Source organism: Salvelinus fontinalis, chromosome 28 (genome assembly GCF_029448725.1).
Source record: "Salvelinus fontinalis isolate EN_2023a chromosome 28, ASM2944872v1, whole genome shotgun sequence".
Taxonomy (NCBI): Eukaryota; Metazoa; Chordata; class Actinopteri; order Salmoniformes; family Salmonidae; genus Salvelinus; species Salvelinus fontinalis.
Window position 1 is genome coordinate 11,538,476 of NC_074692.1, and position 18,806 is coordinate 11,557,281.

At 44.4% G+C, this 18,806-nt stretch overlaps 1 protein-coding gene across 1 annotated transcript in view; it reads right to left on the bottom strand.

Annotated features, from left to right (window-relative positions):
* Positions 1–14,094, bottom strand: part of eeig1a (estrogen-induced osteoclastogenesis regulator 1a) — a 29,006-nt gene extending 14,912 nt beyond the window's left edge. The window contains exons 1-2 of the mRNA XM_055886520.1: positions 13,773–14,094; positions 13,421–13,589 (exon numbers count right to left, since the gene is read on the bottom strand). Coding sequence (XP_055742495.1) covers positions 13,421–13,566 — 146 coding nt within the window. The 5' untranslated portion in view covers positions 13,567–13,589; positions 13,773–14,094. The remainder of the gene's footprint in view (positions 1–13,420; positions 13,590–13,772) is intronic.
* Positions 14,095–18,806: the final 4,712 nt, after the last annotated feature.

Sequence of the window (18,806 nt, forward strand, 5' to 3'; positions counted from 1 at the left end):
AGGTGTCAGTAAGAGCTGGGAGAGATGACATTAACTGGAGAGAGAAGAAAGGTGGAGGGAGGGGTTGTCCAGACTGTTTTAACACTTGCTTTGCAGATGACCCAACTGTGGTTTGTGACTAATATGATTTCCCATTGTAGCCAATTCAAATGCAGTAAATCAGTTAGTGATTTTTCAGAAATTCAGTTACCAATTCTTAAAGAAGGCAAATAATTTATCCAAAACTAAGTATAAGTGTTGATATTAGTTGTCACGACTTCCGCCGAAGTTGACTCCCCTGCCTGTTCGGGCGGTGCTCGGCGGTCGTCGTCACCGTCCTACTAGCCGCCACCGATCCCTTTTCATTTGTCTGTTTGTTTTGTCTTATTAGTTGCACCTGTTTTTTGTTTCGTAATTAGCTTCCCTATAATTAGGAGTTTAACCCGCCCTTGTTTTGTGCGGGATTGTTTTTTTTTACGTGTGTGATTTTTGGGTGTTTGGCAAGTGTTTTCTCTGCGCCCTGGATGTTCGGGCTTATTTCAGTTTTGTTAAGAAAAAATAGAAGGATTATTTTTTCCAAGCGGCTCTCTCTCTCTGCATCTGGTTCTTTCGCCAACCTAGTTCCGCGTGACAGAATCCCGCACCTTAAAAATGGAACCAGCGGGAGCAGCCGCATCTCCTCTCCCATCGATGGAGGAAAGGGTCCTCCATCACACCAGTGTTCTCCACAGAATTGGGTCGGCGATGGACCAATTGATGGAGTGGATGGATCGATGGGAGAGGAGTGGCCTTCCCACCTCATCTCCAGCACCCCCTCCTCCAACACCTCCTGTTCCTGTTACACCATCCGGCTCCGGGGCTCTTCGGCTGGCGCTCCCACGGGAGTATGATGGAACGGCGGCCGGGTGTCAGGGGTTTCTTCTCCAGCTGGAGCTTTACCTGGCGACCGTTCGTCCTACTCCCTCCGGAGAGGAGAGCGTGAGCGCCCTCGTCTCCTGTTTGACTGGACGAGCTCTTGAATGGGCCAACGCAGTGTGGAATGGCCCAGACTCGGCGAGGGATCATTACCCTGAGTTCACCCGCCGATTCCGAGCTGTGTTTGACCACCCACCAGAGGGTCGTGCGGCGGGTGAACGGCTGTTCCACCTGCGTCAGGAGACGAGGAGCGTACAGGACTTTGCCCTGGAGTTCAGGACCTTGGCTGCAGGAGCAGGGTGGAACGACAGGGCCTTAATAGACCATTTCCGATGTAGCCTTAGGGAGGACGTCCGCAGGGAGCTAGCGTGTCGGGACACCACACTCACGCTGGAGGAACTTATTGACATGGCCATCCGTCTCGACAACCTGCTGGCTGCCCGCGGACGTTCGGAACAGGTCCTGTCGTTTCCACCTCCCAGCTCTCCTGCTCCTATCCCTATGGAGTTAGGGGGGGCAGCGTCAAGGGGGACCGGAGGAGGAGTGTCCTCCTGCACCAGTTGTGGTCGGCGAGGGCACACGGCCGACCGGTGCTGGAGGAACTCTTCTGGGAGTCGGGAGGGCAGGCGGAACACTACTCGATCACCCCAGGTGAGTCAGCACCAGACTTACCCAGAGCTTCCTGTTAGTCATATGTATGTGTTAACCTATTTCCCCGGGTTTTCTCCCTCTCTACAGCATAAGGCGCTAGTCGATTCAGGCGCAGTTGGGAATTTTATTGATCGGGGGCTCGCATTAAGGCTAGGGATTCCCCTTGTGTCGTTAGACCTACCTTTCCCCGTGCACTCCTTAGATAGCCGACCATTAGGGTCAGGAATGGTCAGGGAGGCCACGGTACCACTGGACATGGTAACGCAGGGTAGTCATAAGGAGCAGATTAGTCTGTTCCTTATCGACTCACCTGCGTTTCCAGTGGTATTGGGAATTCCCTGGCTAGCTCAGCACAACCCGGTGATTTCCTGGCAACAGGGGGCTCTTAAGGGGTGGTCAGAGGAGTGTTCAGGCAGGTGTCTAGGAGTTGCCGTTGGTGCGACTACGGTGGAGAGTCCAGACCAGGTTTCCACCGTGCGCATTCCCTCTGAATATGCCGATTTGGCTATCGCCTTCAGTAAAAAGAAGGCGACCCAATTACCACCCCATCGACGAGGGGACTGCGCGATAAACCTCCTGGAGAACGCTGCACTTCCTAGAAGTCACGTGTATCCTTTGTCCCAGGAGGAGACAGCAGCTATGGAGACATATGTTACTGAATCACTGGGACAGGGATACATTCGGCCCTCCGCATCACCCGTCTCCTCGAGCTTCTTTTTTGTGAAGAAGAAGGATGGCGGTTTACGCCCGTGCATTGATTATCGAGGTCTAAATTCCATCACAGTGGGGTTTAGTTACCCACTACCTCTCATCGGTACGGCGGTGGAATCATTTCACGGGGCACGCTTCTTCACAAAATTGGACCTGAGGAGTGCGTATAATCTGGTGCGTATCCGGGGAGATGAGTGGAAAGCCGCATTTAGTACTACATCTGGTCATTATGAGTACCGCGTCATGCCATATGGGTTGAAAAATGCTCCAGCTGTCTTTCAATCCTTCGTAGATGAGATTCTCCGAGACCTGCTCGGGCAGGGAGTGGTAGTGTACATTGATGACATCTTGATCTACTCTGCCACCCGCGCGGCGCATGTGTCTCTGGTGCGTAAGGTACTTGGGCGACTGCTGGAGCATGACCTGTATTGCAAGGCGGAGAAATGTGAGTTCTTCAAACAGGCCGTTTCCTTCCTGGGTTATCGTATTTCCACCTACGGGGTGGTGATGGAGGATGACCGCGTTACAGCCGTGCGTAATTGGCCGACTCCGACCGCGGTGAAAGAGGTGCAGCGGTTTTTAGGGTTTGCCAATTACTACCGGAGGTTTATCCGGGATTTTGGTCAGGTGGCTGCTCCCATTACCTCACTGCTGAAGGGAGGACCGGTGCGCTCGCGTTGGTCAGCAGAGGCGGACAGAGCTTTCAGTCGTCTGAAGGAGCTGTTTACCAATGCGCCCGTGTTGGCGCATCCGGACCCCTCTTTAGCGTTCATAGTGGAGGTGGACGCGTCCGAGGCGGGGGTCGGGGCCGTGCTGTCCCAGCGCTCGGGCGAACCACCCAAGCTCCGACCTTGTGCCTTCTTTTCGAGGAAGCTCGGTCCGGCGGAGCGAAACTATGATGTGGGGGACCGGGAGTTGTTAGCTGTAGTCAAGGCTCTGAAGGTGTGGAGACATTGGCTTGAGGGGGCGAAACACCCTTTTCTCATCTGGACTGACCATCGTAATCTCGAGTACATCCGGGAAGCGAGGAAATTAAATCCGCGTCAGGCTAGATGGGCCATGTTTTTCACCCGGTTCCAGTTCACCATCTCGTACCGACCAGGCTCCCAAAACACCAAGGCCGACGCGCTGTCCCGTCTCTATGATACCGAGGAGCGGTCCGTTGAGCCAACTCCCATCATTCCACCTTCATGTCTCGTGGCACCGGTGGTATGGGAGGTGGACGCGGAGATAGAGAGAGCCTCACGGTTAGAGCAGACCCCTCCTAACTGTCCAGCGGGGGTTCAGTACGTGCCAGGAGGGGTCCGGGATAAGCTAATCCGTTAGGCTCATACTCTCCCCTCCTCGGGTCATCCTGGCATCGAGAGGACAGTGCGGAGTCTTAGAGGGAGATACTGGTGGCCCACGTTGGCTAAGGACGTGAGATTTTATGTCTCCTCCTGCTCGGTGTGCGCTCAGAGCAAGGCTCCTCGGCACTTGCCTAGAGGGAAGTTACAGCCCCTCCCCGTTCCACAACGGCCGTGGACACACTTATCGGTGGACTTTCTTACCGATCTTCCCCCGTCCCAGGGAAGCACTACGATTTTGGTCGTGGATCGGTTTTCTAAGTCCTGCCGTCTCATCCCGTTGCCCGGTCTCCCTACGGCCCTGCAGACTGCGGAAGCCTTGTTTACCCATGTCTTCCGGCACTATGGGGTGCCTGAGGACATCGTTTCTGATCGGGGCCCCCAATTCACGTCCAGAGTTTGGAGGGCGTTTATGGAAAGACTGGGGGTCTCGGTCAGCTTGACCTCGGGTTTTCACCCCGAGAGTAATGGGCAGGTGGAGCGCGTAAACCAGGATGTGGGCAGGTTTCTGTGGTCATATTGCCGGGACCGGCCTGGTGAGTGGGCGAGGTATGTTCCCTGGGCTGAGCTCGCTCAGAACTCCCTCCGCCACTCCTCAACGAACATGTCCCCGTTTGAGTGTGTGTTAGGTTACCAGCCAGTCCTGGCCCCATGGCACCAGAGTCAGACCGAGGCTCCTGCGGTAGAGGAATGGGTACAGCGCTCCAAGGACACCTGGAAAGCCGTCCAGGAATCGCTAAAGTTAGCAGGACAACGGCAGAAGAGGAGCGCTGACCAGCACCGCAGTGAGGCCCCCGTGTTCACACCGGGGGACAGGGTCTGGCTCTCGACCCGAAACCTGCCTCTCCGCCTGCCCTGTCGGAAGCTGGGGCCGCAGTGTGTGGGGCCGTTTAAAGTCCTGAGGAGAATAAATGAGGTGTGTTATAGGTTACAACTCCCTAGGTATTACCGTATTAACCCCTCGTTTCATGTGTCTCTCCTCAGGCCGGTGGTGGCTGGTCCCCTGCAAGAAAGTGAGGTGCCTGAGGTCCCTCCACCCCCTCTGGAGATCGAGGGGTCCCCGGCGTACACAGTACGTGCCATTCTGGAGTCGAGACGCCGGGTGAGGGGCCTACAGTACCTCGTGGACTGGGAGGGGTACGGTCCGGAGGAGAGATGCTGGATTCGGTGGGGGACATTTTAGATCTTACTCTACTGAGTAAGACTTCCACCGCCTCCACCCGGATCGCCCGGCACCTCGCCCTCCGGGTCGTCCTCGAGGCCGGTGGCGGCGCGCTGCGGGAGCCGCGCGTCAGGAGGGGGGTGCTGTCACGACTTCCGCCGAAGTTGACTCCCCTGCCTGTTCGGGCGGTGCTCGGCGGTCGTCGTCACCGTCCTACTAGCCTCCACTGATCCCTTTTTCGTTTGTCTGTTTGTTTTGTCTTATTAGTTGCACCTGTTTTTTGTTTCGTAATTAGCTTCCCTATAATTAGGAGTTTAACCCGCCCTTGTTTTGTGCGGGATTGTTTTTTGTTACGTGTGTGATTTTTGGGTGTTTGGCAAGTGTTCTCTCTGCGCCCTGGATGTTCGGGCTTATTTCAGTTTTGTTAAGAAAAAATGTAAGGATTATTTTTTCCAAGCGGCTCTCTCTCTCTGCGTCTGGTTCTTTCGCCAACCTAGTCCGTGACATTAGATGGCAGGGGCCTTTACTTCAACAGGATTGTGTTTTGATGTATTTATAAACACCCTTTAAAACGTTTTCCAATACCCCTTCTCCATCTGTGTGACGAGAAATCAAATCCTTTGCTTATTCTTAATATTTTGGATAGAAAATGTTTGAAAAATGTATAAAAAAATATATATAAATACAATCCTAGCTGATATGATGACATGCTCCTTTGAACTTTACATGTTGGTGCTTATGGTCCTTTTACATGGAAATGCCCTTGTCTAATCAAGGCGTATGAGGTTCCAGTCCAGGCCATTAATGCAGTTATCAAATGTAGGCAATGTGGCATTTCAATACAAAATACAGTCAGTAGCCTGCACTAATCCTAAATTAGCATGTACACTGTAAATTCATTGAAAGTGAAGGCCATTTCAAAACAGGATGCTCCTTGATTACCTGGTCAAAGACCAGAAGAGGTGTGGCAGACCCTCGTCTCTGCTCTATGGATGGGGCAAAAGAGGTGATGGGAAAACAGGAAACAGCTGGACAGCAGCCCGTCCCAGTGAGTCAACCTCCACATCCGCTAATTTTACTCTTCTTCCAATTCCCCCACTCTCTACTTCACTCATTCTTCCATTAACAGTCATCAAAATTGTAAAAAATAAAAAAGGTTTATTAAACAATTGTAATAAATGCAACAGTTGGACAATGTATGAAGATACTCCAAACCTGTCAATCCATCAGATACTGACTGAATTATAGCACATAAAACATTTTACTGGCACAGACAACTAATGAATGGAGTTCAGGGATTTGTGGGAATTCAGGTATTCAATTTATTATTACCTTTTTTTTTCTTAGAATGCACCTATATATATTTTTTTGTTTGTTTAGTTTTTTGAATGGTATCAGGTATTTAATATTGTGTGTGTGTGTGGGGGGGGGGGGGGGGTGTAGATGTGCCTCATTTGCATAAATGCACAGTTTATTCATACATGCAAATATAAACAAACAAAGGGGGGGAACAGGGCTGCAACCATCAAAAACATACTGTTTACCCTACTTGCATTCACCTGCCCTGTCTAGACTTCCTCGTTAATTACTGTTGTTGTAACGTTCTGTTGCATTATTCAACAAGTGTGTCAATTGCAGGAAACCCTCTGATTAAAAATCAACACACTTGGCTCTAGATTACACCTACTGTATGCATAATTTACATTGTTTGCGAGATCTAATATCACTATAATCCAAGTGTCCATTTTCGGAAGTTGCTTTCATTACAGCGTTTCTAATTTGCAAATATTTCAACTGTAATAAATTATTACTTTTTCAATTACACAAAAAATGAACACCCATCAAAATAAAGTGATCTTTCTTGTGATGTAATTGTTGAGATGATGCGTTAAATCCCAGACGAAGCGTTAGCGTTCTTATAGATGCAACGGAAAGACAATGTATTCCATTGAGCCCATTTCAGCCATTACTGGGGTGTGTTTGACACGTCATTACAAACATTTCCGTTGTTGTAACGTTGACGAGAAAAAACAAGAGGTATAAGCAAGAGTATGAAAGAGTCGCAGGAGTAAAATTAAAGTAATCAATCCAGCATGATTTAAGTGACAAGTTGATTTTGCACCCCTCAAACACAGGAAATAGATAGCTGAACAAGAGATGTATTTTTATTGATTTATTTAACCTTTTATAACTAGGCAAGTCAGTTAAGAACCTTTGGCCTACCCCGGCCAAACCCTAACCCAGACGACGCTGGGCCGATTGTGCCCCGCCCTATGGGACTCCCAATCATGGCCGGTTGTGATACAGCCTGGAATTGAACCAGGGTCTGTAGTGACGCCTCTAGCACTGAGATGCAGTGCCTTAGACTGCTATGCCACTCGTGTGGGCGGGGCATGATTGTTGCTACTTTCATCTAGTTGTCCCTATAACCCCCTCCATGATCAGATGTGTCCTCTGTTACCCAGGAAGGAGAGCAGTCTGTGTGCAGCAGGCATCCAGGCAGGGAAGAGGGAACCTGAACATTCCCCACCATGTCTGTACCATGCAGCCCAGCAAATCTTATCCAGTTCAGGAAATGGATCTAATCAGGCCCCACTGCCACATCAAACACGCTCTGCTCACTGCTGGCTCTTAAAGCTAGACTCGAACAAAACAGATATGGGTGCTAAAACAAACTCATGCAGGGAGTACAAATGGCTGGGCTGTTTTCCCTTCTACATTTGGCATGAAGAACAGTGGTTATTCAGCACAGAAATTAATATACAGTATGTAGTGTAGCTCTTAGCAAGACCTACATCAGAAGACCCAAAAATGAGCTTCCAGAGTCACATTAACAGCATGTGATCCCCCTTGCTTACGGCTTGTGTTACAACCATTAGGACTGAAGCATTTCCACACTAAGGAGCATGGCTCATTGGTCAAACTCCATGGATTTCAGAACTATTTCAGACACAACAACAGAACAAAGGGAGTTGTGTGTACTGTACTCCCCAGGCCCTGTGACATAACACGACATCTCTAGCAGAGACAGTGGGACCCTCCCAAATTAGTCTCTTTTTCTAAGAAGCCCTTGTTTTCTGTACTTGGGTAACAGAGATAATCAGAGACAGAGTTGCCAGATAACTCAAGCAGATTGGATGGAGACAACCGGTTATATAATGCTCAAAAAGAGGCTTCATGTGTGCACAGCACACCAGGGTCTTGTATCATTGCATGCAAAAGGAAGTGGAGGGCAACAGAGTTAAAAAAGTGTGTTTATCAATGATGACAGGCATAGGAGAGAAACAAAAGCCATACACAGTCCTGGGACACAGGGTGGCCACAGTTCGGAAGTTCAGTTAGGACATACTGCATCATAAGCTTCTCCATAGTGGGGAGAGAGATGAGCTCTTATCTGAAAGCCCAGAAAAATGGTTTCCTCACAGGTCAACCAGACGGGACATGCTCCAGCTATTCTGATGTGGAAGAACCTGACTGGTAATATGGAATCAATAACAAATTCAAAGTCTGAAAGGAAACTCAGCTGTATATTAATAAAATATACATATTGGAAATGTCCTGGAAGACTGTGTGCAGTCCTGCTGGTAGTGTAAAATGAGGCTGACATGAACAGTTACTGTTCTCTATATATATACACAAACGTATATGGACACCCCTTCAAATTAGTGTATTCGGCTGGAAGAACACTTGACTGGCCTGCACAGAGCCCTGATTTTAACCCCATAGAATACCTTTGGGATGAATTGGAACGCCGACTGCGAGCCAGGCCTAATCGCCCAACATCAGTGCCCAACCTCACTAAATGCTCTTGTGGCTGAATGGAAGCAAGTCCCTGCAACAATGTTTCAACATCTAGTGGAAAGCCTTCCCAGAAGAGTGACAGCTGTTATAGCAGCAAAGAGGGACCAACTGAATATTAATTCCCATGATTTTGGAACGAGACGTTTGACAAGCTGGTGTCCACATAACCAAAAGTAAAAATGTGGCGTGACAAATGCTTATGAACTCAGATCCAAACAGTTTTCTTTGAGACATAACTCAGGTTCCCTTAATCATGTTTTTGCACAGCTACCCTTCATCTGATGTCACACAACCCTCTCTACCTAACACTGAAAGCCCCAGAGAAGCATCACATTCCTCTCCAGCCTACTTTTCAACAAACACTCCCAGATCAAATACCGGACTCCTTGTGTGTTCCCATTTATATTACTAAAGTAAACAATGCCCCCTCACATAAACATGTGTTTTATTTCACTAGGTGTTAGTATGCCAGTGTTTGGGTGTGTAGCTGAAGGAGAGGAAGAGCAACAACATTCTACAATCTCTACTTCCATAATTTTTCCTAAAAGCTTTCCCATCTCTGTACAATTAATGTTGTGTGCTTTAGGGAAGGAGTCAGTAGCGGTGTCAGTTTTCACAAAGGGTGTCAGATCCAGACCATTACAAGTCACCCTGTCTGCCCAAAGTGAGCTAATTCCTCCTGGTAAATGTCCTCTAACTCCAACCACTACACTCCACTCTGTCTGGGGCAACATGGAAAAGACACAAAAGCTGTTGATGTGTTGAGGTTGGGGAGGGGAAGGATTGTATGTGACTTGAATGGAAATGTACAACTTGGAGGACAGAGAGCTTAGACAAATGTCTGCAGAGGGCTTTTCTCCAACTCAATTCTTTCTTATGACCCAGTTACCAGTCTGAGCCACTTGGCTTGGTTCTAAACCAGAGCTTGGAGGTTAATGCTGTATCAGTGGCCTGCCATATTCAAGACACAAACCCTTCATCTTAAGGATCTGCCCCCTTCTTTCAATTTTTGCCTAAAATGACATACAGGCAGATAGATTTGGGTAGCTCAGGACCTGAAGCAAGGATATGCATATTCTTGATACCATTTGAAAGGAAACACTTTGACGTTTGTGGAAATGTGAAATGAATGTAGCAGAATGTAACACATTAGATCTGGTAAAAGATAAAACATGTTTTTTTGCTATTTTTTTGTGCCATCTTTGAGCATTTCAAAGATGGCACACAAAAAAATAGCAAAAAAACACAGGCCATAATGTACTATTCCAGCCCAAGCGCAATTTAGATTTTGGGCACTAGATGGCAGCAGTGTATGTGCAAAGTTTTAGACTGATCCAATGATCCATTGTATATCTCTTGAAAATGTTGTATTAAGACTGCTCAAATGTGCCTAATTGGTTTATTAATAACTTTAAGTTCATAACTGTGCACTCTCAAACAATAGCATGGTATTCTTTCACTGTAATTGCTACTGTAAATTGGACAGTGCATTTAGATTAACAAGAATTTACACTTTGTGCCAATATCAGATATGTTTATGTCCTGGGAAATTTTATTGTTACTTACAACCTCATGCTAATCGCATTAGCCTACGTTAGCTCACTCGTCCCGCGGGGGACCCACCGATCCTGTAGAGGTTCACTTGTTTTTTAGCCATTTGGTTTGCGGAGTGATTCCTCACGACCCCCCCCTCACGCACACACACACAAGAGACAATGATTTTGGTGATTTTCACAACATTTTGTCCTTAGAATTGTCATTTGGAGGAAGGATTGTTGACATATATTTGACATTCAGATCCAAAAGCATAATTGAGAAATAATTTATCAAAGTTGGCAAATTTTGGACATTTTGGCCTTACCCAGTCCTCCTTTAAAACCTGTTTGGGATAGGGGGCAGCATTTTCACTTTTGCATGAAATACATGCCCAGAGTAAACCGCCTGCTACTCTGTCCCAGATGCTAATATATGCATATTATTAGTAGTATTGGATAAAAAACACTCAAGTTTCTAAAACTGTTTGAATGATGTCTGTGAGTATAACAGAACTCATATGGCAGGCGAAAAACCTGAGAAACCAGGAAGTGGGAAATCTGAGGTTTGTAGTTTTTCAAAGCTTGGCCTACCGAATACACAGTGTCTATGGGGTTAAGTTGCACTTCCTAAGGCTTCCACTAGATGTCAACCATCTTTAGAAACTTGTTTCAGGCTTCTGCTATAAAGGAGGGGGGAATGGGAGCTGAATGAGTCAGTGGTCTGGCAGAGTGTCTCAGGCTCGTGACGCGCGCTCCCGACAGAGTTAGCTCTCGTTCCAGTCCTTTGCTACAGACAATGGAATTCTCCGGTTGGAACATTATTGATGATTTATGTTAAAAACATCCTAAAGATTGATTCCATACATCGTTTGATATGTTTTTACGACCTGTAACGGAACTTTGAGTTTTTGTCTGGACCTAGTGCTCATGAAGATGGATTACTGGGCTGAACACGCTAACAACTAGTGGCTATTTGGACATAAATTATGGACTTTATGGAACAAAATCAGTCATTTATTGTCGAAATGGGTTTCCTGGGAGTGCATTCTGATGAAGATCAAAGGTAAGTGAATATTTATCATGTTATTTCTAACTTCTGTTGACTCCAACATGGCCGAAATCTCTTTGGCTGGATTTGGCTCTGAGCGCCGTACTCAGATTATGCTTTTTCCGTAAAGTTTTTTTGAAATCTCACACAGCGGTTGCATTAAGGAGAAGTCTATCTTTAATTCTGTGAATAATACTTGTATCTTTTATCGATGTTTATTATGAGTATTTCTGGGAATTCTGCGGCTATCTGCAAGATCTCCGGATGTTTTGGAATCGAAACATTACTACACGTAACGCACCAATGTAAACTGAGATTTTTGGATATAAATATGCACATTATCGAACAAAACATACATGTATTGTGTAACATGATGTCATATGAGTGTCATCTGAAGATCATCAAAGGTTAGTGATTCATTTGATCTATATTTCTGCTTTTTGAGACTCCTATCTTTGGCTGGAAAATGGCTGTGTTTTTTTTGACTTGGCTCTGTACTAACAAAATCATATGGTGTGCTTTCATTCTAAAAGCCTTTTGGAAATCGGACACGATGGGTAGATTAACAAGATGTTTATCTTTCTTTTTCTGTTTTGGACTTGTTAATGTGTGAAAGTTACATATTTCTAAAAAATATTTTTGAATTTCCCGCGCTGCCTTTTCAGCGGAATGTTGTCGAGGGGTTCCGCTAGTAGAACGCCTGCGCTAGAAAGGTTAATACTCCATAGTGTTTCATCTGTAGGTGCTACAAAGCAAACATTGATGTCATATGAAGCTGTACCGCTTTCTCTGTAATATGAGTAGTACTTTCATTTAAAAAAACTCATTTTTACATTAATTTATGAATATAGAAAGATAAAACATGAATATTGAAAATATAATATTTGGGATTTTGATCATTTTTCTATATATTGTTGAACATAATAGAGGGATCCCTGTTCGGTGGGATCCCTGTTACTTTTACGGTTATTGTCTAATTTGTAAGCATTACCAACAGAGTGAATGTTTAAATCAGTGGTATTTAAACTTTTTCAGCAGGGACCCCATTTTTTCCACCAGAATTTCTGGGGACCCCATTTTTTGTTACGTATTTCTTGCGACCCCACCCCAAATCTTATTACAAAACCTTAAAAATCAATCAATTTAGATTTTTACATCAACAAATAACCTTCAATTCATTGCATTTTCATCTCATCAAAATGAAAAGAAACCAATAAATAAAAATTTTATTGAGTAAATGTATCTTTGAAATTATCTTTCTCAAAAACGTGTGTATATTGTCCAATGACCTGTACTTTTAATTTGTAGTTGCCACTCCAAAAAAAAGAAGATTGTTTGGTTTACATTTTAGCAAACCCACTGCAGTTCCGGTCACGAACCCCGACTTTGAATACCAATTATTTAAATTGATTCAAAATGATGTCCCTCTGCTGGGGATTTGTAGGATGTGCAATGATATAGTTAAAAGGAGGGCTGTGATTGGTTACATTGCCTACTATGCCAATTGCTCTGTATAAAATGGACCATAACTTTAAAACTAGCAGAGATCGCACTCTGGAACGTTGGTGTGCCAGTACAGTACATATTATGTTCAACAATATATAGAACAATTTGGTATATTTTATATTCATGTTTATATTCTTCCATATATTAATGTAAAAATTATTTTTATTGAAATAATAATACTACTCATATTACAGAGCAAGTGGTAAAGCCAACTCTGCATTTTTGGCATCTACAGATGAAACATTATGGAGTCTTAAAGGAGGCCTGGGTAAGGCCAAAATGTAATACATATGCCAACTTATAATTAATACATTTCATTCATGCTTTTAGATACAAATGTCTGTCAAAAATACTTTCTCCAATGCACTATTCTATGGATTACATTTCGTGAAAATCCCCCAAATCATGTTATTCTTTTCTACTGTTTCGTGAGGAATCACTGATATAAAGCTGAAGGTTGGTTAACAACTAAAATGTATAGATGAAGCTATGGATGCAAGGACTGACAGTGCATAAGACCAACATGACAATGTTAGTCAGGCCTAGGCTACTTTGAATCTAAACATGATTTGTTTACAAAGATATTGTTTACAAACAATGCAGTAAAACAACATTGTGTTTTGGGTTATGATAGAGTAAGAGTGGTGTGAGGCATTTTTCAAGTTATAACATTATGACAGCAGTTTGCTTATTATGTAGGCTACTGTATTGCCCATGCGACATGCGCACAATTCATGCCCACAGCGAGCACATAATAACATTTTACCTTGATGAAGTTGCAACAAAGTCTCCACCGTCCAACAATCTCAGCTTGCAGAACAATACTCCGTTGACAAAAGGGACAGCGGTCAGCTCCTCCAATGTCAAATGTGTCTGAAACTTGAATTTCTTCTTTTTCACAAAAAAAGCCATTGATGAAGGATATCTTAATGAACCTATAAACAATGATAAAAAACACATGATTAAGGTGCTGATAAGCCTCGTTCATAGATTAAAAACTCGACAGCCTACATAACATATTAATTCATATTAAATTCTAAACCGATGTGGTGAATATAGCACATTGAAACAAACTTGCAAACTGACAAAATGATCATCCCAAAACATTAATTACATACCTTGAGACCGAACCACAGTTTAGATTGTCACCTCACAACTTTTTTCTTGTGCGCTTGATGCAATGCGGGCTCAAATGCTGTTGGGCTAACGACCCGCCAGCTTGGAGAACAAACCATAGTAGAACAAGCAACACATTTGTCTGAAACTTTTCTGTTCAAACCAGCTTCTGATGCTATGTGAAATTCAAATCCTGACATGTATCTCTTTTTCACATATGGCCAGCTAAAGCTAGGAAAGAGACAATTCACATGCCATTGGTGACCCACACTCATAAAGAAAGACAACCCTAATGGTCAGTATTATTACCCCGAAACAATACCGTTGATGGAGTAATAATACCTGAGCCACGGTGTACCGGTCTATGGCCGGTGACGTGACGGGAAAAAAACGGCGAGGGAGGAGCGCCCTTCTCAAAAGAAACAGTAATCTGCGTCAATGTTGTTAAGAAGGAAATATGGTGCATCATACAGAAACCTACATTTCTTTTCCAGAAAATATATTTTTGAATTTTCTAACAAGTTTTCATTGGCAACGAGTTTTTATCAAAAGCAATCACTTTTGCAAGTGAAAACACACAATCCTACTAATTTCTCCAGGTGCCTAGGCTACATAACTTTTGTTTTGAGCAGATTTAGCCGTGGGCTTTGAACGTGGAATCTGGCTGCCCGGTTCCAAAACGAATGCAATCACTTTTAACCTGAGCAAACTCCTCTCACTGGGATAGCCCAACCGAATAATCGAATCCCTTTATTGTTTAATTAGCTCCGCCCCTGTAGGGTCAGGCGTCATTGACAGTGTTGGCTCGTGCTCCCATCGAACGACCTGAATACGACCCCTTGTGGCTATGCATAAGAGGTCGGACTGGTGTCATAGACTAGATTTAACATAGTAAATGTAAATCCGAGACATGCAAATTAGTATAATATGTTACGTTTGGTATGGTTACATCACAGGAGGTTGATGGAACACTAATTTGGGAGGACAGGCTCGTGGTAATGGCATGAATGGAATAAGTGGAATGGTATCGAATACATCAAACACATGGTTTCCAGGTTAATATTATGATCCATCCTCCCCTCAGCACCCTCCACTGGGTTACATACGATCCCAAGCATTTTGCTACACCCGCAATAACATCTGCTAAATATGTATACAGTGGGGAGAACAAGTATTTGAAACACTGCCGATTTTGCAGGTTTTCCTACTTACAAAGCATGTAGAGGTCTGTAATTTTTATCATAGGTACACTTCAACTGTGAGACGGAATCTAAAAAAAAAATCCAGAAAATCACATTGTATGATTTTTAAGTAATTAATTAGCATTTTATTGCATGACATAAGTATTTGATCACCTACCAACCAGTAAGAATTCCGGCTCTCACAGACCTGTTAGTTTTTCTTTAAGAAGCCCTCCTGTTCTCCACTCATTACCTGTATTAACTGCACCTGTTTGAACTCGTTACCTGTATAAAAGACACCTGTCCACACATTCAATCAAACAGACTCCAACCTCTCCACAATGGCCAAGACCAGAGAGCTGTGTAAGGACATCAGGGATAAAATTGTAGACCTGCACAAGGCTGGGATGGGCTACAGGACAATAGGCAAGCAGCTTGGTGATAAGGCAACAACTGTTGGCGCAATTATTAGAAAATGGAAGAAGTTCAAGATGACGGTCAATCACCCTCGGTCTGGGGCTCCATGCAAGATCTCACCTCGTGGGGCATCAATGATCATGAGGAAGGTGAGGGATCAGCCCAGAACTACACGGCAGGACCTGGTCAATCACCTGAAGAGAGCTGGGACCACAGTCTCAAAGAAAACCATTAGTAACACACTACGCCATCATGGATTAAAATCCTGCAGCGCACGCAAGGTCCCCCTGCTCAAGCCAGCGCATGTCCAGGCCCATCTGAAGTTTGCCAATGACCATCTGGATGATCCAGAGGAGGAATGGGAGAAGGTCATGTGGTCTGATGAGACAAAAATAGAGCTTTTTGGTCTAAACTCCACTCGCCGTGTTTGAAGGAAGAAGAAGGATGAGTACAACCCCAAGAACACCATCCCGACCGTGAAGCATAGAGGTGGAAACATAATTCTTTGGGGATGCTTTTCTGCAAAGGGGACAGGACGACTGCACCGTATTGAGGGGAGGATGGATGGGGCCATGTATCGCAAGATCTTGGCCAACATCCTCCTTCCCTCAGTAAGAGCATTGAAGATGGGTCGAATTACAGACCTTTACATGCTTTGTAAGTAGGAAAACCTGCAAAATCGGCAGTGTATCAAATACTTGTTCTCCCCACTGTATGTGACCAATAAAATTTGATTTGATAGAAGGTTACTTAAGGGGGTGGAAGGGGGGGGGAGTATAAAGCAAACGTCAGCAACCACAAGGTTGCATGGTGGACTTATAACACGAACGTCTAGCAACCCAAAGGTTGCATGTTTTAATCTCATCACAGACAACTTTAGCATTTTAGCTATTAGCAACTTTGCAACAACTTACTACTTTTTAGCTACTTTGCAACAACTTAGCATGTTAACTAAACCTTCCCCTAACCTTAACACTTTTAGCTAACCCTTCGCCTAACCCTAACTTTAACCTAAAACCTAAAACTCTAACCACTAGTGATAGCTAAAATTAGCGTTCGCTACCTAGCCACCTAGCTAGTGTCAACCATATCAAATTGGAATTCGCAACATATCATATGTTTTGCAAATTTGTAGCATATTGTACATTATGCAAATTTGTAACATATTGTACAAATGAAATGGATGATAGACATAAACAAATTAATGCATACCATACGAAAATGAACATATCATACTAAATGAAGTCTCTCAGATTTACGTACAAAATAATATGAAATGCTGTGAGACCACGTTGCAGAGGTGGGTATGTTCCTCATATATACAGTATTTGGTAGGTACACTGCCTATCATAAGTATTCACCCCCTTGGATATCTTCATATTTTAATGTTACAAAGTGGGATTAAAATGCATATAATAAAATAATGGTCAATGATCTACACAAAATACTCTGTCAAACTGTAAGAAACATTCTAACAATTCTTTAAGATGAATGAAAAATAAATCACTAATATACACTACATGACCAAAAGTATGTGGACACCTGCTCATCGAACATCTCATTCCAAAATCATGGGCATTAATATGGAGTTGGTCCCCTCTTTGCTGCTATAACAGCCTCCACACTTCTGGGAAGGCTTTCCACTAGATGTTGGAACATTGCTGCAGGGATTTGCTTCCTTTCAGCAACAAGAACATTAATGAGGTCGGGCACTGATTTTGAGCAATTAGGCCTGGCCCGTAGTCAGTGTTCCAATTCATCCTAAAGGTGTTCGATGGGGTTGAGGTCAGGGCTCTGTGCAGGCCAGTCAAGTTCTTCCACATCAATCTCAACAAACCATTTCTGTATGGACCTCGCTTTGTGCACATGGGCATTGTCATGCTGAAACAGGAAAGGGCCTTCCTCAAACTGTTGCCACAAAGTTGGAAGCACAGAATTGTCTAGAATGTCATTGTATGCTGCAGCATTAAGATTTCCCTTCACTGGAACTAAGGGGCCTCGCCCGAACCATGAAAAACAGCCTCAGACTATATTCCTCCTCCACCAAACTTTACAGTTGGCACTATGCATTCGGGCAGGTAGCATTCTCTTGGCATCTGCCAAACTCAGATTTGTCAATCAGATTGCCAGATGGTGAAGCATGATTCATCACTCCGGAGAACGCGTTTCCACTGCTCCAGAGTCCAATAGCGGTGAGCTTTACACCACTCTAGCCAACACTTGGCATTGCGCATGGTGAGCTTAGGCTTGTGTGCAGCTGATTGGCCATGGAAACCCATTTCATGAAGCTCGCGACAAACAGTTCTTGTGCTGAAGTGCTTTCAGAGGCATTTTGGAACTCGGGAGTGAGTGTTGCAACCAAAGACAGACAATTTTTACGCGCTACGCACTTCAGCACTCCGGCAGTCCCATTCTGTGAGCTTGTGTGGCCTACCACTTCACAGTTGAGCCTTTGTTGCTCCTAGACTTTCCAGTTCACAATAACAGCACTTTCAGTTAACCGGGTAGCTCTAGCAGGGCAGGAAATTGATGAACTGAGTTGCTGGAAGGGTGGCATCTTATGACGGTGCCACGTTGAAAGTCACTAAGCTCTTCAGTAAGGCCAGTCTACTGCCAATGTGTATCTATGGAGATTGCATTGCTGTGTGCTCTATATTATACACCTGTCAGCAACGGGTGTGGCTGAAATAGACGAATCGACTAATTTGAAGTGGTGTCCACATACTTCTGTACACTACCGGTCAAAAGTTTTAGAACACCTACTAAGGGTTTTTCTTTATTTTGACTATTTTATACATTGTATAATAATAGTGATGACATCAAAACTATGAAATTACACATATGGAATCATGTGGTAACCAACAAAGTGTTAAACAAATCAAAATATATTTTATATTTGAGATTCTTCAAATAGCCACCCTTTTCCTTGATGACAGCTTTGCACACTCTTGGCATTCTCTCAATGTTTTTTTTTGATCACGCGGACTGGATATATGTTCAGAGTAGCTTCAGAAAATAATATTGACACATATACCGATACGGTGAATGAGTTTATCAGGAAGTGCATAGGATATGTTGTACCCACTGTGACTATTAAAACCTACCCCAACCAGAAACCGTGGATAGATGGGAGCGTTCGCACAAAATTGAAAGCGCGAACCACCACATTTAACGAGGGCAAAAAGACTGGGAATATGGAAGAATACAAACAGTGTAGTTATTCCCTCTGTAAAGCAATCAAGCAGGCTAAACGTCAGTATAGAGATAAAGTCCCAGGTCAATGGCTCAGACACGAGACGTATGTGGCAGGGTCTACAGACAATCATGGATTATAAAAGGAAAACCAGCCACGTCACGGACACCGACGTCTTGCTTCCGGACAGGCTGAATACCTTCTTCGCTCACTTTGAGGATAATACAGTGCCACCAACGTGGCCC